The 26,095-nt window shown below is 43.0% G+C and overlaps 1 protein-coding gene across 1 annotated transcript in view; it reads left to right on the forward strand.

Annotated features, from left to right (window-relative positions):
• CSMD2 (CUB and Sushi multiple domains 2) overlaps positions 1 to 26,095 on the forward strand; it is a 273,888-nt gene that overhangs the window by 21,967 nt on the left and 225,826 nt on the right. The window contains exons 2-3 of the mRNA XM_062014368.1: positions 3,093 to 3,309; positions 18,377 to 18,489. Of these exons, the coding sequence (XP_061870352.1) occupies positions 3,093 to 3,309; positions 18,377 to 18,489 (330 nt within the window). The remainder of the gene's footprint in view (positions 1 to 3,092; positions 3,310 to 18,376; positions 18,490 to 26,095) is intronic.

The raw sequence follows: 26,095 nt of genomic DNA on the forward strand, positions 1-26,095 counted from the left end.
CTGTTTGCTGTGTCCAAAGCACATCTTGGTCAAATCTACATTTCTGTAGATTGATTTGATATGTCATCAATCTGCCCTATTTTTCTGTTGATTTTCTTTCAACTGGGTTTAAGATTATGTACGTTTTTTCTGGCCTTTTTTGTTTTAATTACTAATTATGCAAAGACAGCATGACTTTATATCCATGACTTTATATCCATCTGCCCTTGAAAGTGTTTGGAACGCTGTGTCTCTGACCTTCAGTTTATTTTCTGGACTTCATGCAGTATCAATAGATTTAATACCATCAGGAAATGGGGAGATACAACCTCTTTAATTTCCCCATTTCCTTCAATTGTTCTGATGACATTCACTTACAATTAAAATAAATAATGTTCAATGGAAACTGATTCACTATCCCCACGTTGCCTATTGAGTGCCACAGTCTGGGTGAAGGAAAAAGGATGGGATTGAATTTCAGACAACTGAAGCTTACAGACCTTTGGCAGTCTCCAGGTTATTAAACCAAACTGGGCCTCATTTTACCACTTGGTGATAAGGGTAATATTCCTAGTCCTGTGCAGCTTTCTGGCACCAAGCTGATGGCTCCTTTCAGTGGCCTTTACAAATAAATGGAACTGAAGTGGTGGAGGGAGGTAGATTTCACAGAATCACAAGCCCACAGGTTGGAAGGGACCTTTAGAGCTCACCCAGTCCAACCCCCTGCAGAAGCAGGTTCACCTAGATCAGGTCACATAGGAACGTGTCCAGGTGGGTCTTGAAGCCCTCCAAGGAAGGAGCCTCCACACCCTCCCTGGGCAGCCTGTGCCAGGGCTCCCTCACTGAAACACTAAAAGAGTTTTTCCTTATGTTTAAGTGAAACTGTTTGTGTTCCAGCTTCATCCCATCACCCCTTGTCCTGTTGCTGGCTACTGTAGAAAAAAGGAATGTCCCAACCTCCTGACACCCACCCTTTTTGATATTTGTCAACGTTAATAAGATCTGCCCTCAGTCTCCTCTTCTCTGGACTAAACAATGCCCTGAGAGAGGTGACTCCAGGTGCTATAGAAATGCAGAGTACTTTAGTCTGCCCTTGTTAACTGGAGTTATGTGTCTAGTTCAGCTTTAAACCCCAGTGGATCATAGGGCTGTCCTAACTCTCATTGATATAATAAACAACTATACAAAATGATTCTCTAGATAATAAACATGATTAAACATTTCAGATTCATAAAGGTGTGAGCTTTGTCTTGCAGAGAGAAGTTCCACTGAGCCTTTTTCACCAAAGTAGGTCAATCTAATTATAATTGGCCTTAATGAGCAGTACCCTGTGGTTCTTTACCTGTAGCTGTTTGGCATTCAGAAGTGCAAATGCCATTGTTGCCTTTGAAAAAAAAACAGCAATGACAAATCAAAGAAGTAATTTCTAGTCTGATTCATTTCAAATTGAAAGTTTCCTATCTACAGCAGCAGAGGTAAACAATCCAGAATCAGTAAGAGAAGCCAAAGCAAATGCAGGCACTGGTGATCAGCATCTCTGCTGGCCACTGGATAAAGGTGAAATCCTGGTTTTGTTCTCAGGACATTTGCCTTGCAAAGTGTCTGGGGTTTAGCTTTGGTGTGGAGTTGTTCCATTAAAGCTGGTGGGAGTCATACCAGTTTATTTGGAGAGAACTTTTCATTGTGCCTCAAAAGACATTTGGGTAAAGTAGCAGTGCAGAGAGAGGAAAACACCAAGGAGAATTTGTCATTTAGGCTGTTCCCAAAATGTATTTCTGTACCTGTTTCTCCAGAGAGAAGAAAATCTCATCTATCCAGCAACTGCACATCGTGGCAGTTGATCTTTATCTTTGGGATAGAGTGTTTGAAAGTAGTGCTTTGGGGAAGGAAAATAGATTTGAGGGAGGTGTTAAGTAGTAGGCTTTTGTTCTCAGAAGATGTAGCTCTACAGCAGCTCCTTAGGAATACTGATTGGAAGGCATTTGCTATGTGTTGAGCCTGCATGAGGAGCAGAAACCTTTCAGAACTGTGTAAGGGAAAACAGAGCAGCCTGAGAATGCTGGGTCCAGCCAACAGTTTTTCCAGTGTACCCCCATCATGTCTAATCCCTTCCAAGCCCTACCATTCTGTGAATCTATGATTCTATGGTAGCTGATGGCTCTGGGCCACAGTCCTTACTGCTTTGCAGTGGTATGTCACTGCAGTTTGGGATACTCAAAGAGACCAAGAGGAAACATGCCTTTTCCTTATAGCAGTCTGCACAGAAAGGCCCTGTATAAAAGCCATCAGCTCTTCCCCCTGCTAGGAGGTTGTTTCAGGCTAGTGAGTGAGGTTTACCTATGGGAGGGAAAAACCCTGCTGTTCTAGCAAGTGTCAAGGATTTGGGGTTTTCCATTTGGTTTTTGTTCCAAATAACCATTCATTTTGTTTGTTCACTGAAGTCTGTGAACTGTGTCCTGCTCTTTCTGGAGTAAGGACAACTTTAACTTCTGATCTTTTGCTGTTCAGTTTTCATGCAGTCTTGCCCAGACAGACTGCTCATTTGGTGACTCAAGTCCTGCTGTGAATTATGTCCCTTATGGTTTTTGGCCTTTCAAGGTGAGGAGTGGTCTGGCTGCTCAGTTAAGCCCCGATCTTCTGTCTCTGGTTGTAACTAAGGGCAAAAGAGATGGGCTGCTTTGCCATTGTCATTCTGCTGTTTCAAGGCCTTGAGGCACCCAGCGTGGCTGGGCTCTCTTGAAACATGTTAAATCCCTAAAAGCACAGTGTATGGCAGAAGACTGTATTGGACTTTGTTGTGGGCTGTGAAAGGATGTCTCAGTAAGTGTTTGTTTCCCAGTTGCAGCCAGCAGCTGTTGTAATCCAGCTCTTACAAGCCCATTATGGTTACAGCTAGAGGGAACGGTGCCCAAGAGATGGGTATCAGGGCTCTAAGTTCCTGCAGGGAGAACAAAGATGCATCCTTAGATTTTACCTTTATCAGTTCCCTGAGACCATGAACTGAGAGTAAATTCAGTGGGAAAAAAAATCCTGTGTGATCTGTTTTGATGGTGAAGATAATAAATGTTGTACCTACAGCCTTTGACTTATACTTTTGTCTTTTCTCTTGCCAGCCCAGAACTGCAGTCACATTTTGCAGGGCCCAAACGGGACAATACAGAGTCCAGGCTTTCCATATGGATATCCAAATTATGCAAACTGCACGTGGACAATCACTGCTGAGGAGCAGAACAGGATACAGCTTGTTTTCCAGTCCTTTGCGTTAGAGGAAGATTTTGATGTATTATCTGTCTACGATGGACTGCCTCAGCAGGGGAATCTGAGAACAAGGTACATTGTTCATAACAGTGGTGTTTATAAACATGTTCCCATTTTTGCCACTGGGATTAAATCTAGGTTGGAGGTTGCTGCTGCAGTAAACTGGGAGTGCTTCTTCATGAGCAGTTCTTCTGGTCGTTTTGATTTCTTATCTCTGATAAGATTTGAAATGTTTCTCTGAATGCCTGACAGCAATGATTTATCAAGAGCCATTCTAGACATCCAGAGGAGTTAATTAGAAAATGGAGCAAGGGGAAAGCAGAGCAAAGGTGCAGAGGAGCATCCTTCAATCCAAAAGAGATTCTCTGAGTGAGAGGATGGATAATGGGTTTCAGTTTATAGCTCTGCCAAATGCTTTGTTGGTACGTTTGAGTAATTCCCCAACTTGCAGTCTGTTCACCAGCTGGACAGGGCTGATTCTCTCACATCTGACTGTTGGATCTTCAGGGGTAAAGACTTAGCAATATAGTTTAGTAAGAAGACTCTGCATGGATTCTGATCTCTGAGGCTTTCAGGTACCATCCTGGTACTAATAAAAAGTTAAATGAGAGGCTGATTTGGGAAAAAAGTGATGTATTGCTGGGTAGGAAACGTGACATGATGTGTCAGACTTTGGCATTGGAAGGAGTCATGATGTCAGACCTCCAGATCTGAGGCACAGATGAAATCAGCTTGCTGACTTGTGACTGGTTGTGTCTATTACTGTCAGGCTTCAGCTGCACAGTCAAAAAGTAATAGAAAGAGTGGCACCACCCAGTGTTAGAATCCCTGGTAAGAACGGTGTAGTCATGCACAGTTCTGGAAATCAACTTTCCTTCATACCACTTTAGTTCAGGACAGATTCTGTGGCCTCAGTGCCTTTGTCTCACCCAACTGGAAAGCCCTGAGTTGAAGAAGCACTGGTGAAAACAAGCTCTTTATGTAGATGATTTAAGTTATGCAAATAAACCCTATCTTCATCTTGCAACTGTGTTTGAGAATCATCTTAATTATGGGACCTCATCATTTAATCAGAAGGTAGCACAGTGCTTTGCTTTGGGTGTTATGTAAAAGATGCCTATGTCCCAGGAAGCTGTGTGGTGAGCTGGCAATGCTGCTCTTGCTCTGAGAAGCCCCCAGCAAATTACTCTGCTCATCAACAGTACCAGATGTTTCCTTTTGCCCTTTGGATGTCAATAGGAGGTTCTGCTGCAGAAGCAAAATCTGTGAATGACATTAATTCAGATTTAGGGTCATGTAAATTAGTAAAACACTGTGGATAAATGGTATCCAGGTAGAGCTCTGAGCTGCTCTTAAGTATGGTATGAAGGTGGATATGATATATAAGTGGATATATAAGTGGATAAGTATGATATAGGTGGAAGTGACAGAAAAGGCATCTTCCTACAGTTTACCGGTTCACCAAACCTTAGATCCAACCTGAATACTGTCCTCATCATTTCTAGCCCTGCACTGGAGGAAGGGAAGGAGAGAAATAAAGTCCTCTCTCTGTATCAGTTGTGAACTGCACGTACAGCTTGAGTAGGTGAGTGTAAGTTGTGGCATGAAACCAGGAGCCACAAAGCAGCATGAGAATATCTCATCTCTACTGAGGAGATGATAATTGGCATTGGTGTGTGTTTCATCCTATGGAGGAAAGTGAAATAAGTGGTGGGAAAAACAGAAGTATTGGGACGGCTTTGCAGATGTCTGAAAGCACTTAAGAGAGGCCTTAGAAAAGTGAATGAGATGTGGACTCTTGCATGATGCAGGCTTGCATTCTTCCCTTGATTGTCTCTGGATTAGTGACTTCAAACCCTGGGAGCTGCCTGTGTGCTGTTTGGTGTGTCATTTCTTTGTTCAGGTAATTTATTTCTCCTGTGCATCAATCTCACCTCATTAAACTTTGTAGCTGTTGCCCAACATTGTGTGTGGGGTTTTTCTTTCTTTTTTTTTCTTCTTTCACCCTCTTTTCCTGTGGTTATCAATTTTGGTTTTTCTCAGACTGCTTTCCAAATGTGCTCAATTCATCATCGAAGTGCAGCACTCGAAGATGGATGACCATGTGTCATTCATCACAGCTCTTGCTACCAGGAGGTGGGCCAAAACAAGCTGCAAGCAAGTGTAAAAGAAGGGAAAAATAAAGCACACTTCTATAGAGAAGGGGATTGGTTTGTTTGGTCTATTCAAGGCTGATCAACAAAAAACCAGTTAACAAAGATGAACTGTATCTCTTTGCTTCTCTCACACTCGAGTTTATGTTGTTGAGCATCACTGATATATTTCAGTAGGTCATGCCTGCTGAACTGAGAGAAGAGAATCATGTCAGTGTTGATGTCATTTTCTTGTTCTGAGGGATGGAGAATAGTTTGTTGTCACAACACCCTGCAGTTGCAGTGGAGCCATGTATTCCTAGGAGCTTCCTTGGCCTGATGTGTCAGTGTCATGTCTATGTGGGGTTAATACATGTGCTCATCGCGTGCTGGCAAACACCCTGTTGTCTTGCAATTTAATGTGGTGTGAAAGTTCCCTAATAGAATAAGAGCAGACTTAATCCAATGAGACACTTGCTAATAAACTGCTTTACTTTATATTAGGGATTTTGCATTGTGTGTTTGTGATGACTATGTGAATATTAAATGCGTTTCAGTGTCTTAATTTAGACATCCAGAGCTGTTGTCATCTTTCAGTGCCATGACTCTGCTTTGTTTGCTAAGAATCACAGCTTTTTTCTGAGCCTTTGCTCCTTCAGTACTATCAAATCATTTGGTTTTCTCCCAGTTCCATACACTGTCTTTCATCAGGGACCCCTGCAACAGATTCGTCTTAGAAACCCAGGAACAGTGATGGCTGTGTATTTGTCTCTCCCTTGACTCGAGTAGGAGAGTTACGTGTTTTCATGAGCACAGACAAGATTTGTAACTTCCCTTTGGTGTCTGTACGTGGCTTTCCCTTCTCTTAAGCGGTGTTTGTGCTTATTACACCAGACCAAACTCCCCCAGATGCTCATCTTTCAAGTTTCTAACTGTTCTGAACTGCCAGGGGTGTCAGAGGGAGGGATGTGGAGACCTGATCTGAAAGCTGCAGTTACTCAAGAACAGTCTTTTTGCAAATTCCCATTGTGCTTTGCTGATTGTGTCATTGTTAAGAGGATTCTCCAATCAGGTTAGTTTCTTGATTGCTTTCCCACTGTGCTGGGCTTAGAAGCTCAGCAGAGACCTAAGATTTGAATATTTGGGGTTATTTATGGATCTAAGGTTGGGATGAGATTTGAGAGACTCTCTGCACCTTTTTGTGTCAGTTGTGACGTGACACAACCAGTTAACAAGCAAGCCATGTGACATCTTCAAGCTTTTTTACCTGCTGCTACTAATTTGCAGGATGCCTTTAATATGAGACTCTTAAATGACTTGCTAGTTTCTTTATCTGAAGTTGCAGGTGTGCACTCACATCCAGGGCAAATGTGTTTGTAATATATCTGGTAAGTCAGTCATTTCAGACACCTAATCCTGCCCTCCTGAAGGGAGCCTTTGAATTTACACTTAAAATAGGAATGGTAAGTTTAGAAAATCAGTTTAGTGGGGGTTTTTTTTTCCTCCAAAGTTATTTAAAACTACTTTAGAAAGCCTGAGGGGACAGAATATGTGATCTTTCTACCAGGAGAAAGCGCTCACTTACATACATGCTGAACGATGCTGCGGGAACTTTTCTGTTCTTAAAGCCCATGGGCTTTCCTTCCTCCATAGTGTGGTCAGGTAATTGTGTTGTCTTCTGGTCTAGCTTTCCTGTTGGAAAGAAATGTTCCAAAGATCCTGAATTTATTTGGCTAAGAAAAATGTTTGAGCCAATGTATCAAGAAAAATGTGTCTTTATTATGGCCCAACTCTCAGTGCAGGTTGCATTTCCACTGAAGTTACTGGGAGGTGGATATTTACACAGCTGTGAGAACGTGTCCTGTTCTGATGTCTGTGGAGTTTGTAGGGTTAGAGAAAACGTTTGCAAATCATTACTGCAATAGCTTCATACTGAAGGCAAAGAAGAAATCTGTGCTGCCTTTAGCTCACTGATGCTGTGAACAACTTCTCTTCTAGCTCACATCTCAACATCATGCACAGTGTCTTCTGTTAAAGTTCCTCTTGCTCATTAGAGATACTCATCTCTCTTCCCTGACAAATGATGGGAAAGCTAAGAGGAGGATGGCTGTTAATATACTGTGTGTGCAGTTCAAAACCATATGATCTCTTTGGCTGTGTTGCATTGATTGAAAGATTAAATGTTTCCTTTGAACTTAAAATTATGATACTTGTGGTAAAAGTTCTGTCTGCAAATAGTTCACCCCAGGAAAGGATTCAACAGCAATACCTGTACCTTGTCTGCTTCTCCTTGATAACCTTTTAATTGCTCTTTGAAAAATTGGACTAGGTGACTTGTACTTAATTACCAATCAAGAGAACAAAGCTTTTTGTGTTAAAAACAACGGGGAGAGAGGAAGAGAGGAGACAAAGGGAATAGGGAAGGAGAGACTCTTCCTATATCCTAAATGCTCATACTTGCAGAGATGCAAACCTGAGTTAAACTGACATTCTAGAGCTCTGGCTGCAGAGGTGCTGGCTTTGCTGGGGTTCAGTAATGTTGAATTCCTGGAGAAACAGGACTTGTCATGTGGTAGTACACAGACCTTAGATGAGGATCTTGTGTTGAGTCATGTTTGGTCCTGTGACTGCTCCTTCGTAGCTACATCATATCTCCAAGGTGACAACAGTTCTTTTTACTAAGGTTAAAGAGAAAGAAAACGGAGGGCCAGCTAAAATCCTTTTGTCATGTTCAGTGAGCTTCAGAATCCTACCTCTCGTTTTCCCCTTAGCAGAGTCTTGTCACTTCTTATTAACTCCATGGGGGAAAAAACCAACCACAACAAACACCACTTACATTTATGTTCTCTGCTTGGTAGAATAAAAGACACTTGGGTTTTTTTTTCCTGAGAAGATACTTGTTTGAGCTGCTCCAGTGACATTAGGGCCTTTCACCAATGGCCCTGTAGTTTTGTTTGGAGGAAGTGCTGAGTATTTAAACTTTGTCTGAGAGATAATTGATGGAAGTAGATCTGAAAGTCCAGGAAAGCTAATGGAGTTAATGCAACTGCATTAACTGAGAGGCTGTGTTCAATTTCCCCATATTTATTAGGAGACTCTGCATCAGGATGAGTGCTAAAAGCTGATGATTAAATTAGGGTAGGAGCTTTTTCCTTGCCACCATGCTGGACATAGCAGGCTTGGAAGGACCGACTCTGATCTTTCAGCAGCCTGTTAAGCAGATGGAGAGGTAAGATGATGGAGTACTCTTGGTCCTGGCTTAAGGGTTAAATGATCTGCTCTCTTACAGTATTGCTTCTCCTGGATGAACACAACTTTATCACAACAGTGATAAAGAGAAGAGCTGCTGATTCTCTACCAACAACTCTGCTATACAGAGGAAGTTTATCATCTTTTGCTGCATGTACATATGTGATGTTTGAAGTGATCCAGCCACAGACACTTTGAGTCATCTCGAGTCGTTTATTTTAGGCAGAGCTGCTTTTATTCTTTCAGCAGGAGTAGCAATTTCCAGAACCAGTGGGTGAGCTTTGGGGGTCAGAGCAAGTGAGGATTAGGTGGTTTTTTTTAGCAGGGAAGAGAGAGAAATGGAACTAAGCCACAGCCCTTGCATGGTGCTGCTTATTTGTAGCTTACAGCTCTTTGAGCAGAATCGGTCTCCTGTGTTGTCGTAGAAGGGAGAAAGCAGCATGGGAAAGTTCAGTCTTAGGCAGCACAGTGAGTTCCTAGCAGTTGGCTATTAGTTATTGAACTCAGGTTGCCCAGTTGCCATGTTACTGCAGAACTGGGTGATGACAAGGTGACCACGGCCTGATCCTGCTTGCGTAAGGACCTGAACAAAGAGTCTCTTGACTTTAGTACAGAATCAGCTCTTCAAAAAGAATTTTAACTTGTAGTCAATAGGTACTGACATCAGTCAGCATCGAGATGGCCACTTTCTTCCCTGATCATTAGTGCCAGTCTCCCATGAAGGGGATGCAGTGAGCAGTGCAGCAAGGCGATGGATGCGCGGAGGTGGCGGCAGAAGCAGCGCTGGCAGAGCCCTGAGCTGTGCTGGTGGCCCCTCACAAGGTCGAACGTCAGACCTGTGTCCTGGTCCTGCTCTGAGCCCAGCAGTGTGGGCAAATCCTCTGTCTGTCTTTTCTCCTCTGTAAAATGACATAATGCTTTATTTTTGCAAGTTAAATTTGTGAAAGGCTGAAAAGCCCCCAGCTGAGTGGTCTGTGTGCTGCAGGGTGAGGAAGAGTCTCTGTAAAGCAGATGGAGTTCACAGCTCTGCCTTTTAATCCATTTTTTTTCTCAAGGGAGGAAAAATACATGCACTTCCATGTTATCTTCTGAATGCAGGGAATCTTTAGGTGAAGAAGTTCTCTCTATCTGTAAGGGTCTGACCTTGAGAGTTTCTCGGGCAAAGCAGCTCTTCAGACAGTGGATATTTCCCCTTTATAAAAATTAATGAAAGTCTCCAGGAGATGATACAATCTTCCTAGATCATTGAAGATACATTGAAGTTGTAAAGTGCTGTTACTTACAGTCTCAAATAGAAAATTGACAAATCTTCAGTGCCCATTGACTGTGGCTCATTATGCTCCTGTTGGGTGGCAGGGGGTGGCCCCAGCTCCTTTTAGACCCTTCAGAATTGCATTTTGGTGTGCTGCAAGAGCAACTCCTGACATCTGATCCTTTCTCTTAATAAAGAATGTAATTGTCTGTTTGCTATTTCATAGCTGTTTGGAAAAATAGAAAGGCTTCTGCTGTCCAAAGATGCAGTAATTGTCCTTCCATCTTTAGTGATTCTTATGATATTTAGGCTTACAGATGATTAGAGCTGCTGTAGTGGAATAAAAGGTTTAAGAAGGAGATAAAAAATGATGGATGTTTTTTCATGGAATGTTTTGTAGCTTATATTGTCACTGATCTGTTGTAAACTGAAGTGTGAAATGATGTTGTTCTGGCATTGTTATATAACATATTTTAGCTATTGAAATCCAGCTCTTTAGCTCTCCAGAGGCAAGGCAAGACATTATCTCACTGAAGTTGTTCCTAGTTTACAAATGAATGGTGAAGGAAGAGTATGGAAACCAAGTGACTAACTCCAGGGTAAGCAGTAGCCCTGGATTGGAACCCAGGGGTTTCCCCTTTTGAGTGCACAGTGCCTTGTGGGTTCTCCTGCACTTAGCAACATTTCTATCTCGTTTCTGCCCAGTGTTCTGCATTTACACAAGGTGCAAGTGGACAGAGAATTAGATATGACATGAATCAATATTACAATCTCTTTGGGTTTGGTTTGGTTTTATTTTACTTGGGGAAAGTAAAGAATATCTCCAGACTGACTAAAGTCTAGTTCAAACTCTGATTTTGTATGCACAGCGAGTAAGAGATGCACAGACTTGACAGATGAGACCTGGATTCACTCTGCATGTCAGCCTTGGCTGTTTACAGTTTTATAGCTTTAGCTTCTTGAGATTTAGCTAGAGAAAACAGGGGGAGCAGGATGGGGTGTTTTAGTGAGCACATATACTAACAAAGCCATCATTAAAGCTTTTGCTGATTGTGTTGCCTATGATCATATTGGAATGATAATTAATATCTCCAGTCCCACGGTACCTGTTTGTCTTTTATCTGGGAATCTCTAAATGCTCTCACTTAGGCTTCTAAGCATCTGTGCATGACTGAAGGCTGGTCAGGATTGTCTGTAGTGGGGACTAGGGTGTGGAAGGAACTTGGGGTTCAGAAGATTGCCTAAAATCCTTCAGCAGGTTTGTTACGTGGAAACAGCCAAAGGAGCTGTGACTTCCAGCACTGTGGCTGCAAAAGCTCGAAGGAGTTAGAGGCATTTCTGTTCAGAATGCTTCTGGCTTGAGAACTTACTAATATTGACTCTGCCTTTCTTGCATTTAAAGCTGTTTTGAGCATTCATGCCTGTTTAAATGCCAAGTTCTTTAGGCCGTAAGACACTCTTCTGCACAGTGTGCAACGAAGTCAAAGGGCTGCTGTGAATATTGGGGTATTTGCAACACTTCTGTGGTGATGCATTCTTGTTCAGCAGTGGCATTGAGTTTAGCAAGAAGCCTTGTGTGATTTGCAGGGAGTTCCAAGAACTTATTTCCCCCATTTACCAGATTTCACACCACTGATGATTTCTTTTCTACCAAAGAAAGCCAGAAATAACCAAGAACTGCCAAGTTTTGAAATGACGTTGCTGAGCCTTACTTGGTTTATAGTCAAAGTTGTCTTTGTTTACTCAGAGTATCAGCTCAGACTTACCAAGAGGTTAACTAAAATGTGGTGAACTTTTGTCTGAAAACGTGCCTTTCTGTTTTGGTTTGTAATAACAAGACTGAAGATACAGATGCCCAAGTTTGTCAGATACCTGCTTGCACCTCGCTGCCACCTGAGGGAGTGCAGTTAAAATCAGCACAAGGGACATGATCACAATAATAAATCCAAGTCCATGGGATTTTTTTTACTCTACTGCATTGTATGGAAAATTAAATTTATTGAGTTTTGATGCCTAGTACCTATGAACAGCTTGAGCTGTGAAGGCCTCATATATTTGAGATGGCTGTGCTGGCTTTAGGCTCTATAAATATCTTTTCTAGTGGGAATTGACCCAAACCCCATTTTAAATAAGCAAAGAAATCCATCCAGGCTGGAATTTATGAGCCCTCTGACTGTCCCTAGAGACTGTGTTAGTTAATGAAGTCTTTGTCAGTGTCAGAGGTAAGCAAAGGACTCTTGTGGCTTGATGAATTACACTTGGCTTGGAGAAGGGAAGAAAGAGCAGTTGATTCGTAAGCCATGCTGGCACATGGGGCTGGGCTGTGTGATGTTAGACTGAGAATTGTTTGCAAAGAGCTACATTAACTTTGGGGAGAAAAAGGTAGGTGTAATATATATTATTGTGAATAAGTTTAAGGGACAGAGAAAGTCTCCCCCCACCCCAAGCTTGTTACTGTCTTGATAAGAAAAAGATACAGCAATGCCTATCAGTGCCAGTGGATTATATTGTTTTAGAAGCAATTTAATTACCAGCCAGCTGGGCAGAGGGGATGATTGGAAAGTAATATGGAATAAAATGGGACATGTGGCGTTGGTTGGCAGCAAAGTAGCTTGGAGTTGCTTGGTGGAATGTGAGCAGAGAATATACGAGGAGTTAATGCTGCTTGCAGTGTGCCTCTGAAGGTATTTGGTCAGGATTTGTTCATAGCTTGACTCAAACAATAAAACCAGCTTGAATTTGATCATAAATCATTCCAACAACTTGAGTGAATCCAAATATGAACTGATACTGTTTGTCTTATGCCATTACAGTATCTTTTCAAGCTGACTGAGAGTTTTTTTGGTCCAGTGGAACATTTTGTCCGTAGAGGGATCAAAATTAAAAGACAACTACCTAAATAACACCAGTGAGTTGTGCCTTGCAGACAGAACTGCCTTTTGGTGTCCACTGTGTGCCTGAGCTGGAAGTGATCTCAGATTGTTCTGCATGTGTTATTGATATTAATGGGAATTTCACAGTACCAATTATTCTATCAATATGGTTAAAAAACCCCTAACACCTCAGGGCAATTGCCTGCTTGTTTAATAAGTACAGAGAGGAAGGGAGAAAGAATAACAGAACCACTGTGGAAAAAATTCTGGAGCAGACAAGGCTGAGGAAATGCTGGCAGGGAGTGGGCTGTCTCCTCAGCTAAGCCTTTCATCCTCACACACTGAAAACGGAGGAAAAGACCTGCACAGTTCACCCTGCTGAAAACAGAAGAGATCAGATGTGTGAAGGAGACCAAGGTGGCAGCAGCCTGTGGTCCAGCTGCAGGGGATAAGGCAGGCAGAAGAGTACAAGGTGGCTGGGAGGAGCTATAAGGACATTGGAGCAGGTTACTGGCTGGACAGCAGAGTGGTGGCATGGAAAGACCCCCTTGGGACAGGGTTACCATTCAGTCTTGCAGACAGTGATATGTGAGAAACAAAGACCTGTCAGCCTCAGTTGTAGTGCACAGGTTGGAGTCCTTGTGCCCGGGGCACCTGCAGGTCGCTGGTTTTGCTGGCTTTGTAGAGCGGTATTTGAAACACAGGGTGATGCTCTGGGATTTGGCCCATGAGTTAAAGGAGACATGAAACTCCTTCAGGATGAAAGATGATTTCTAAAGTAAGATATTAATAGGAATACCAAGACTTTTCTTGCCTATAGACTTCTTTACACCCACCAGCAACCGTGTCTTTAACGATAACAAAAACTCCCGAGATCTGAGCTGCAATGGATTGCTGTGGGTAAATTCCCTCATCTCTTGCATTTGCTCTTTCATTCTGGACGTGTGTTCCATGAAGCAGCCTTGAGGAGGACATGTGAGTGACTGCTGGCTTTGCACGTGGCTGTGTTTCCAGTTGCCCCATAGAGTTTCATTTTTAAACATACATACCTGTGTATTTCTGAAGGTGTTCTCCCCACTGCAGCTGCACTACAATGCTCACCCATTGTCTTCCTCAAGCTTGAGACAGTTCCAATTGTTAATTCATATCACTCATCTCATACACATCTGTCAAAGATTGAATGTCTGGGCAGACTTTCACTGAAGCCAGCAGGTTTTCTCATTGCTACGTGCCCATGAGCAAGCTGTTTATCACAGAATGGTAGGGGTTGGAAGGGACCTTTAGAGATCATCTAGTCCAACCTCCTTAGCTCAATAAGGCATCTAAAACTCAATTCCAAGTCAGTTGGAAGTTACTGGGCTCTTCCCATTGGTCCCAGTTGATGATGCATTAGTTGAATACCGAGTGGACTGGTCAAATGACTTTGTGTTGAACTGCTGCCTTGTTAGCTGGGTGCACAGTGTGCAGGAGAGCTCACCTGCTCATTTCAGGCTGTTTTCCAAAGACCACTCCAAAGGGCAATGCTCACTCTAAGCTGTTATTTTCTCAACCAGTCCCTTACGTCTCAACTTCAGCTCGAGTACTGTAATATTGTCCTGGGATAGTACAGAGGTGTCAAACTAGCACTTATGGAACCATGTCATTTAAACTGTGTGTTGTGAAGAGAATAGTTCATTTGATGGGAAATTTTCTTTAATAGATGCCTTTAAATTACATGCAGGAAAAAAATCACTGAAGTATGGTGTAGTGTAATTTAATGCTGGGTTAAACGATGCAATCCAATGCGTTTTCATTAGATGTTCTGAGACACTTCTCTAGCATTTATGCTTTAAAGGCTGTTGGATTGCCAGCTGCAATAACTATTTTGATTGCAGCCTGAGCTGATGGTGGGCATCCTACCAGAAAAATAATGTGCTCTGTTTTAATTATGGCACCTGCACTCCAAAACGGGAGCCTGCGTCACACTGTATGATCCCGTTCCACCGTATCAAGTACAACTGTGTAATAAGCAACAGATGGAGGTGAGAGCATTTGCAGAGAGATGTCCACTGTCCTGGCTGACTGTTCTAGGGCAAAAAGAGTGTTCAACTCTAGGTTGGACCTGTTGAGCAGAGTGGTCAGTGGGTGTTTGGTGCTCAGCTTCTTTCCTGGGCAGGTAGGACGCTGTTCCACTGACTTGGTGGCATTAGGGGAGACGGTGATCTGTGACAGAGGAGAGGCTGCTGGGCTCCATGAGCAGCGGGGAGCAGCACACCCACACCCCAGGATCTGCTCCAGGCCTCAAGCCTTAGCAGCTGCTGGTGAGCTGGGGGGTGCTGGTGCTTGTGGCACTATGGGGAGCCTGTAAAGAGGCAGTGGTTACAACAGCAGCTATTCTTCACTGACACTGGTTCTAGCAAAGCTGTGCTGTGAAGCAGATTTTGCCTCAAACGGGGAGCCGTGCACCAGATATATTTGCAATGTTGGTGGCAAACCTGAGGCAAAGAATGGAGAAGGATGCAAAGAGAGTAAAGGATTTCTGTGTTGATTTGGTTTGGTATATTGATTCCTTTTTTTGCTGTACTGTGAAGCAAGGGCAAGCTTATGAAGTGGCTTTTCTGGCACTGGTTTAGTTTGGTTCCTCACAGTAGGAGCAAAATTAAGCCAATGAAAAACACATTGAAAATCTCACACAATCAGTGTTGGCTCCAAGCAACTTAAGGAGATAATCACTCAATAATCCATTTGGCCAGGGGTATGGAAGAAATGGAAGATGATTATTTGTGCTGTTATTACAACCCTCACCTTCTTGTTATGGCCCTTAATAAAAACAAGGAACAGAGTTTGCTGTTTTTCTTTCTCATTAGTGTATATATACTTTTTTATTGCTACACTAAATAACAGTGATATCAGAATCCCTGTTTCATGCATGAGGGAATGATTTCATATTCTGTCTGCCATCATGTTGACCCCCATGCTTTAAACTTGCCTGGGCTTTAGGTTTAGGGAGGAAAGCAGTGCGGACAGTTAACCAGCCAGGTGAAAGCAAGGCAGGGTGTTCCTAATCTTGGGAACAGGAGGGCTGAGGTTTACAGGAGTGATCTGGGCATGTACCTTGTGAAATTATTGTTTCTTCATTGAGGATATTCTCTGTGCTTTTGCCTGGAGAAGACGAGAACATCAGAAGAAGGAAATCTTTGCAGTTGTGTGCATTGGTTGAAGGCTTAAGAGGAAGAATAATTTTTCTCTTGACTTCTCTGTCTTCCAGGGAGGAACAGGAGGGATTTCATCTCATTTCTAGAGCAGGTTTCACTGCAGGAGGAGATATGGAAATTAGTGGCATAGAGGGTAGGAGTTGCCTTGCTGATATTTTTCTTCCTGAAGCTGTGTTTTCTGCTTCCTTCTGAATTAAGTTTAGTTTTAACACTAATGGGTGCACTTTCCATCTGCTGAGGGCAGAAAAGCTGTTTCATCTAAAGGAGAAGACAGTGTTTGGTCCCCTTTTGTGCTGTCAGGCAGCCCATTTTTTTCCTGTGAGTTTCAGGAGCACTAGATAGGTACAAATGAACCTCTAAGGTTAAGGGCCTGGAGAGATAGTTGGGATGATTATTTTTCGTGGTTCAGGAAGCCCAGAGGTTCCCATGAAAATTGGCACCTGTGGAATCTGTAGAAAGAAGAATCTCTGTTACAATTTCATGCTCTTCTGCACAAGCCATGCTTTTCTTTTAAGGCCCTGTAAGTAGGAAATATGAATACATGCTTAAGGGCAGTGTTGTTTGAGGTAGCACTTAATTCTCATTGACTCCTAGGGGACATGTGCACTTGCTTACAGGTAAGCAGGCATGTAAATGTTGCCCTGAATTAAAAGCAATATCTGCAGAATGAGCTCCTCCTAGTACATGGACTGTGAACAGAATCCATGATGCAAAAAGCTTAGTTCAAAGGGAACAGATCTACCTTGTGTGTTAGAAGCCTAGAGTGCCATTAAGTGATTACCAGCTGATGATAAAACTGAGTGGTGATTAGAGGAAGAAAAATGTACAGTTTCTGCTGTGCATTGTATGTTTTAATAGAAACTGATCCCTGCATTTCCTCAGGTTTTTTTTTTGAGTCCATGAAGGTTTCAGTAAGCTATTTTAATTAAACTGCAAGATGAATTAATAAAGGCTGTGGCACTCTTAATTAAAACCTGCATCACTCTGCCTCAGTTCTGGGCTTGGTCAAACTATCTGGAATCCTTGAAAACACTGGAACCTTTTGTTTTTAATAAACAGAAGCAATTGTTCCTCCAGCTAGTACAGGTAATGGCTTTTATGCTGAGAGCAGGTTAGTAGTTCTCTGCTGACATCAAAACTCTGCTGCCATCATTGGCTGGCAACTGCGTGAACTTTGCTGCTAACTGGAAGTTCTGCTTTAATAAGGTTCTCGGGCAGAACGTGTCAGCTTTCATCAGGCTGGGTTCAATCTGCTTGAAATAATCTTTAGGTTTACTAAATTAGGGCCAGAGGAAGAACAGTAGGGAAGTTCACTCCGTGTCTCTGCAGGTTGCTGCAGGGGAGCTGGTAGTGTTTGGGCTGCAAGTCTGGCCTCCTGGTCAGAGAGAGGATGGTGACCCCAAAATTGAGGATCTGGTTTTGTTCTGTTGGTGGGTTTTTTTCATTCCATGTAGTGTGTATAGAGAGGAAATACTCTGAGGAGAAAACACACTTATAGGTATTTCGTAAGGGGTCAGAGTGCTTTGTATCACAAGTAATCTTTTGCCCTCTCTGTTAGAAAGACTATCTGCTCTATAAAAAGATGTGGGATAAACCTCTGAGTATGTGTGTAAGAAGCTTTAAACTGTCTTTCTTCCCATAGATTGTTTATCTCGTGCTACTTGTGTCCTTGTGATCGAGTGTGAATACTCTTGATCTCAAATGATATCGTGTGGCAGTGAGTTACTTCAATCTCTGCTGCTTCTGTGGTGTGTAGAAGTCTGGCTTTAGGACAGTTATCAGGCAATGGGGATTGCATCTGAATTTCTGTCCTTGGTAATGGCAAACCTTATTCCTTGTAAAACTACTGAACAAATACTCTGAAAACAACCACCTTGATGGGCTTTTATTAATTGGTAACATCAGTTTTCTGCCTGTTCTCTTATGCTACTTCAGTTTGTGCTCCATGTAGCTTGTATACTGCTTCAGACCCTTATCTGATATTTTTACTCCAAGGTTCTCAAAACATGTTGTGAGTATTATTGAATAACGTTCTGGGCTCACTCAGCAACCTCAAACACTGCTCCCATGTCATGGATGGGGGAAGGTTGTTCTGAAGGGCTCACTGACTGCTCTGAGACCTCAAAGCTGGGGTGAGCAGAGTGCTGCAGAGCAGATGTTGTTAGTGAACAAGGTGTGAAGCAGACTGGTTTAAAACACAGTCAATTAAGAAATACATTAGTACTTCCTCTAGTAAGCCAGAAGGTGTTAAAAGCCCAAGATGGGTTTGCCCAGCATTTGTTGAAGAGCTCTTGCATGGAAGCTGTACCAGTCTGTGCTCTGAAGCTTCCTGCCTCAGCCTGTGGTGTATTAGCCAGTGGCAGCTGCCCCACTCCTCAGTTTTTCTAGCAGGTCAGAGGCAGAAATGGCAAGTGTAACCTTCCTCTTGATTTCTTCCAGGTTAACGGGTTTCCAGCTGCCTGCTCCTATTGTGAGCACAGGGGTTGTGCTGTCCTTGTGGCTTGTGAGCGATTACGCCGTCAGTGCTCAAGGCTTCCAGGCAAACTACGAAGGTAAGTGCCCAGTTCAGTAACTGTCTTCAATTGTATCTACATTTGGTTTATGATAGGCTGGGAGACTAAGGTGCAGAGTTTATACCAGGATAGCTACATATGCAACCACACATTGCAAGGCAGCAGTGCTTGGTTCTTGGATAGTTTGATCTCTTTGTAGTTTTTGGTAATGAGTCTTATCAGCCAATTACCCAATTCATCAAACCAAGCTGATGCCTTCATTTAGATGGTGTAGAGTCTCAAGGTTTGCTGCACTTGACAACTGTTGAGGTTCAGGGTAAGCTGTGTTTAAATGCCCTCTGATTGCTCATTCAAATCTTTGCTCTGCCTTGAGGTGCCAGTGGCACTGAGCAATTGGTGTGTTAGCAGGTGTTGGCTATGGCTAGGCAATGGGGTTAAAATTCACCCCAGGCAGAGACCATACTGTTTATTCCCAGGGTAAGTGCCTGCTGGAGATGCTCTTGGCTGGTGCTGTGTGGTGGCCCTCAGGACAGGGGAGCACAGCAGTGTGGTGAAGAAAGGCAGATCCCTTTATCTGTTTGCAAAGTCTCAGCCAGAACACGTCGGTCACTGTGTCTAGTAGACATGACAGTACATTGCTCCTGTATTCTGTGGTAGAGGACATGTAGCTGATTCTGTACTTTCTTGACATTTAGAGTTTAGTTTTTGGCATTTATACACAGCTACTTGTACACTACTCTATGTTCTTTTTATTGCCTTGATGCAGCAGGTAATTGTGTACAAAGGCTTGTTCTGGAGCTGCCCTTTAATCACATAGATTTTAAATTATCTGAAACTTGGCTGGTGATTAAGAGGCTTTAAAGCAGGTAACTGAGTGCATCTCCAGGGGAAAAAAGGAGAAATATATTTAAAACTTACCCTGAGCCACTGGGTGACACATGGCATTGGTGTAAATGAAAGCTTTGTGTTGAGGGAGAGAGGCAGGGGTGCCAAAAGTGCAGCTCTGAGCATGCCTCAGAACAAGCTACTTGCTTGCAATTTGGGTTGTTTTTAACTAAGACTAAAGGAGGAGATAAGTGTGGTTTTGATGAAAGAGGCATGCTGCTGCTGTAGTGCTGTTTCAGTTCATTGGTAATCTGCAACTCAGTGAATAGCTCGTGATTCGATAATTCATGTTTAAAGACAGAACAATGCATCAGAGTCCTTACAGTAAATGGCTCCTTTATGATCTCCTATCAAAGCATGTTCATTATTCTCCTTCTCCCTTTAAGCAATCACTGGGAAATGCACCAAAAGAGACAGAATTTTAAAACTGGAACAAAAGATCTCAGGAACTCTTCTAAAGGAGGACACAAAGTATGCAGTGGAGGCATCAAAGGGACAAAAACTGTGCTTGCACTGATGTCTGCTCTACCCTGACCCTCTGGGAAATACATACCTTGAGGTTGGCTTTATCGAGGTTAACATCTTCCTAGCTTATCTCGTGGCTATGATGCCTGCCTGATAAGATCTCTTACAAGCTATTTCTTGAAAACAGCAAAGACATCTTGAAAACAGCAAAGACATCTCCTGCTCATACCTGTAGATGTGCTGCTTCATTTCTGTTTGTTTCAGGACACACAGCTCAGTTACACATTTCACTGACCAAAACCAGGGACAGGTGGTGGTAGAATCTATTAAATAATATTCCCACTATGTAAAGTTTAGAGATGCTTTAAGAACAGAGAGGCAGAGTGAGCTTCTGAAGGTCTGCAGAGCGTTTTTCCAGCCCCAGGTAAGGCAAAGTGGCAGTGGAATATGAGGAATAGCCAGTGCTGGGACCACTGTGCTGTGACAGTTCCTTTCTGAGCTCATGGTTTTCTGACTTCATTGTATGTTGTTATGCCTGGCTGCTAAATCTTCCTTAATCTTCTTTTCCTCATTGTCTTGCCTTCCTCATCTTTCTTCATTTGATTTGGTGTGTGTTGCCAGCTTGTTTTTGTCTGCTTTCATTGTCTGATTCTTCATGTTCTCGCATCTCTTACTGTTTGTTGTGGATTTCTGTAGATGCCAAATATTGTTTCAAAGCTCAGTAAACAGTAGGGATTTTATATTCATTCTTCTGCTGTGTTGATAGCAAACAGAAGGGCTGATGTTCTCCTTCCCCAGCCCAGCCATCTCTCAAGGAGTGGACTCAGCTGTGACTGAGGATGCTGCTGCTGGGGGTGCAGCATCTCTGGGTTTAAGGCAGCAGGTTCAGACACCTGGTTTCTCTCCCCAGTTGTGGTGCAGTTGGTTTTGCATGATCTCATGTCGTGTAGTCTGGGTTCCTGGCTTCCAGGTTGCAGAACAAGGTCAGAATGGCTCCTCTTTGTACATGATGTTGTGACTTTGAATTCCTGTTTGTACATAACAGCATTCAGGAGCTCCTGTATGGCACTGGGAATATGGGAAAATCCACAGCAGTGCCACAGTTTACAGCAATGTCACAATTTGAGAGGAAATGTGATTAGATTGGCACAAATAACTGTCTGTTGTTAAGTGGATGATCTGGAAAAAACACAAGGGCAACCTGGGATGCCTGGGAAGGAAAAATTGTCAGCTTTTTCCTGCTGAATTGAAAGAAGAGAGGAAAATTTCATTTCCATTTAAATACAATACTCTCAAGGTAGTTTTTTTTTACTTAGATTCTTTTACTGAATGTAAACAGTTCTTATGAAGCTCAATTGCACAACATATCATTTAGAAAATCTTCAATGTAAGTGCTTTCATCCTTCTGGCATCCTTGAATTTGTGGTTTTCCCTGTGAAGCTATCCATTGAATTCAACATGATTTCACAGTTAGCCTTGTTCACCCTCAGATTGGGGGATCTTCTTTTCCTGTTTTGATGGCAAATGATTCTTGTTAAAAGCTGTGAGCAGCTGTTGTAGATCCCTACATTTCAGTTCAGCTGCAGGAGAATTTCCCAGTGGAGGCAGCTTTGAGTAATCTCAGTTAGAATTTTTCTAGGATGTGAATCCTGACACATTCATCTTGTGAAAAAGATTCCTGGAGGTTTAATGATCAAAACCAACCAGTGCTTCCATTTATTGCTTCTCCTGAAAGATGGGTGAGGCTAATCCTAAGGCACATGCTTAGACTGCAGTGTGAAGTTAATTACAATCACTGCTGCCACACACCTGATTAATACACAGTAAGTGACACTGACAAGAAATTGGGCAAGTCTTTTACAGTAAGAGGAGAATTGATATAAATTCCACATGATTTCCTCAGAACTGCTAATAACAGCTCATGATGGATTCAGGTGGGGGGTGGGGGTTAGTTTACTGATGTAGATATAAAACGAAATGCCATTGTGGTTTGTAACCCACTGTCTCTTGGCTGCTTTGTTAGTCTTGAGTGTGTGAAAAAGAAGGGTTTAAGGAAACACACATGACTAGGAAACAATGCTCCAAACCACTTGAGCTTAATGAAACTTTTTGCTCTTCAAGGCTGCACAGGTTCTTCTTTCTGAGCCTGTTTATCAAATGCTAAGCAAGCAGCCAGGGCACGAGTGTCTTGCAGAGAAATTCCTCCTGCTCTGACATTGTGTGTTCAGCTTCTGCAGAGATGTGTTTGGGAAGCTGGCTGGGGTAGGATGCTGGTGCAGGGGCTTCAAGTGGGGTGAGTGGCTGCACAGGACTGGGCTGAGGAGAACAATGCAGTGTGCCATTTGCACCAACCTTGGAGCCCAAAGTCTGCGTGGAGCTCTCTGGATGTGGGGAAAAGAACAAGCAGACAAGGAGAGAGAGACCAGGTACCACTGAGATGAGAAGCTGAAGCACAGGAGAGATCAGTGACTGCTGGAGTTCGTGGAACACAGCAGACTGAAAATGGTTCTTTCTGTATCCCGAGGGGGACAGCTGATATTTCCTTAGTCTGACAACCAGCTGTGCTCTTCAAACAGCACAGAAATCTGTAGGAGGCACAGGGCTCTCACTTGAGACTTGTCCTGCTGTGGCTGGGAGAGTATTGTCCAGTAGGAACAGGAAGGAGTTGGATTCTCACTCTTACCTTTGTCCTTGTCCTGCTATATTGATGCTCTCAAGTCAGTTTTCAGCGTGCCTCAGTTTCTCTCTCTGTCAAATGGGATATTTTCATCTGTGGTATTTCAGTTCTAACAATGAAAAGTGCTGCATCAAACAAGAGGAGTGGGAGAATGTTGAATACAGTTTTTTCAGGGATCCTCACCTGTGTAACTTGCAGAGTTTCCATGTTGTGGGGCTTTGGTTTTCCTTCACAAAAGCAAAGTTCCATTAGAAATCCCTGGAGAGAAGCAGGGTGCTCTGGAGTCCATCGCTGCAGCACTGCCGTGTAATGCAGCAACACTTCACAGGAGGTGAAGATTTGCCTTCCCAAGACATCGTGTTTGATTACAGCTGCAACAAATTTGATAGCTGCAAACACTAAGTGCCTGATTGAAAAGAAACAATTATGCCTAGAAGAACACTGCTTATTTTAAGAAATTAGAAGCGTTTAAATACAGAGGGAAGCAGCCCCAAGTAAATGGTGCTGTTTTCCTTCATAATAAACACCCTCTTCTCTCAGGCACAAATATCCCATTCTTTGGAGTGGTGTTTGTGGAGTTGTGCATGCACATTTGGAAAATACAATTAAAAACTGATTCCTGTCCCTCTTTGACCATTCCTTTGGCCAAACTCAACCGAGGTTTCCTGATTCTGTGCTGCTGGGTGGATGTGGCACCACTGTGCACAAGTTGTGAAACTGCTTCATTTCTCTGTTCTCCAGCCTCTCTTGTGACTTTCCAGTAACAGTTGCCCCATGAATGGAAGACAAATAGATCAGTTTGAGCTCTCTGTGATTTGGTAAACAGAGTAGTCAAGGTTTTTGTACCAACAGGTGATAGCTGTCCAAGTCAGCTTCTGACCAACACTGTCCTTGGCGTGGGGAAGTCAAAAGGAGTATCCCTAAGTGTCTGAGCCAGAGCTGCATGCTGAATCCACCCTGTTACTGTTCATTATTAAAGAGCTGTGCTCAGGAGTTAAATTTGTAATTAAAAAAAGCAGTTTGCAGCCCCTCACAGTTTGTAGTGAGAAAGCTGTGGAGCAGATCAGCATGAGGAGCTGGGGAATGGTGCTTCTCTCAATGTGCCAACCTTTTTAAACAGTGGGTTCAAAACACCCTTTTGCCTCTAAGAAGCCTTAACGCTGGAACTCTGAGATGCTCATTAGCATTTTAACTGTTTCCCAGCAGATGATTGCAGCAGAGATGCATAGTTGGTTTGTTCCTTTCAGTATCTTTCAGCTGTCTCCAGTTTGTTTGCAAACAGGGGGAAACCCAGCTACACTTTTTGTTCCCATCCAGGAGCAGCAGCCTGAACTCCAGCACCTTCTGTGATGTTGGGACAAATACTCTTACCAGTCTGAAAACGTGCTGGTGGAATTGCTGTTGAATTGATGATCACAAATGTTAGGGTGAAGATTTCTGTGCTCGTTACAAATTACTCTTTCTGTAGTTAATTTGTTCAAAACTAATTAATTCAAATTTTAGAAAACTTCCCATCTGTTGCCTTGGGAAGCAGCAGAACCTCAAATCCTTCCTGAGGAGTTTAAATCCTGATTGATGCTCTGAAGGGAAACTGCACGTCTTCTGTATGTAGACCCACCATATGGGGAAGCAGAGAAACAGCAGAGGACAGCAGCAGATGACCCAGGAGTTCTCATCTAATCCTATGTACCAAAAATTGGTTTATTAGTTTATTTTGCTGCAGTAACTTGTTTAGAGCATCCAGACCAGCCAAAGAGATCAGCAGCTGAGATCCTAAATTGGCTGAGCTGGCCTCATGCACTTCCTAAGAGTATTTACTGTCACTAAATCTCACTGTTAATGTTTCTATCTTACCAGGTTTGGGGATGAGTTCAGTTGTTTTGGGTCAGCTGCTGTTTCCAAATAGCTGTGAAAGAACTGATTGTTCTAGAACGAAGAGAGAACTCCAGGGCTTGCATGTGAATGTTGATACTCTTATGTCTGACATGTCCTGAGCCATTTCAATACACAGGAATTTCAAAAAGCACCATGGATCATAATGAACATCATACCTGAAAGAGAGGACAAACACAAGCTGGGTGTTAGCCCTTGTGTTGGCACTGCTGCCTGTCAAGCAGCACTAAACCCCGAGGGGAGTGGAAAGAGCTGAGTCTTGCTGGAGGGAAGGGCAGCGATGCAGTGACACTGTCTAATGATAAATAGCTGAAGGAGAACATAGCCCTGCAGCAGCTTGGCTCCTCTAGGCTGGAACATCAGGCAGGATTTTGGTGTGGAGGAGCAGGAGAACACCGGGCACCGCTCTCACTTCAGGGTGCAGAACACTCACCGATGGGGACGTAGAGCAGTCGAAGCTCTGCTCAGCCACTCAGCTATTCTGTCAGAGCAATGCCTTTTAATTTGTGTCTTGTTTGCAAGGTATCACTATTTGGACTACATGACAATCCAAGGTACCAAATCAGCAGCAAGGCAATGCAGTGTTGTCAATAATATTGAGTGACAGGATTGTTTTACACAGTGCAGCAGCTGGAAGAGATGTAGTTTTATAATTAGATTTAGAGCATAGCATTGGATTGAGAGTGGCTCCAATTAAGTGTTCTCTACCTAATGTAAAAAAATTTGCTTGGCAATAGGTTTTGCCTCTCATGGCTTCAGGTTTTTTATTATATGGCTGCTCTTTGGAGTTTTTCCACAGGATCTCAGCTCTGTGGCTGGGTCCCTGCTTGTCATCAGCTGTTTGCAATGTGCAGCTACTGTTTCATTTAATGTACCATATGCATATTGGAAGCAAGTGATTTTTGCACAGTCAACTGTTCTGTTCAGTCACATATTTGGAGTGGTGGGTGCAAACTTGATGAGAGAAACAGTAAAGTGTCTGGTTGGTTGAAGTCAGTTAACTGGACTGTGTTCCAAATTAGCCTGAGCTTCTGCCAGTGCTGCTTGCTCTCCTCTGCTACTGACCATGCCCTGGCACTGGGAGAACTGCTGTTGGCTTCACAGTGAATTCACACCTTTATCTTAGCTGTGATGATGAAGGAAAAAAACAGGACTCCTAAGGAATCTGATACTAGTTTAGACAAGAGCAGTTGTTTTAGAAACAACTTTTAAGGGGGGAGAAAGCCACCTGAGAAATCTAAAGCTGGCTTTTAAACCCTGCTGTTCTCATGGTCAGAAGCATATTCCAGTCATCAGTGGCATTTCAGGGAATGAAGGGGAATGAATGGCAAATTGGCATGACAGTGGTGACTCAATTATTTTTCACAGCCTTGGCAGGAACTGATGTCAGTGCTGCTCAGCCTGATGCTTGCAGATGATGTCCAGTAAATTTGCTGAAGTATATCCAAGCAAATAAGGCAGGTGTTTGCCCCTTGCAGTGTTTATGAGCTTGGTGCTACATCAAGGAGTCAGGAACTCATCAAACAGAAATCTTGATTAGAAGATGAAAATGTAAATGTAAATAGCTGGCCACTGTGTTTCCCTGGGCAGTGTGGCTGGGGTTACTTGCACTGCTTTATGAATGGGCACCTCTTTAGGTGAGGGGAGCCTTCAGGTGTAAATACCTCCTGTACATAAAGCTGAATGAGCTCTGTTGCCAGCTGAGGTGCAGCTTGGCTTTGGATA

This window comes from Colius striatus, chromosome 24 (genome assembly GCF_028858725.1).
Source record: "Colius striatus isolate bColStr4 chromosome 24, bColStr4.1.hap1, whole genome shotgun sequence".
NCBI lineage: Eukaryota > Metazoa > Chordata > Aves > Coliiformes > Coliidae > Colius > Colius striatus.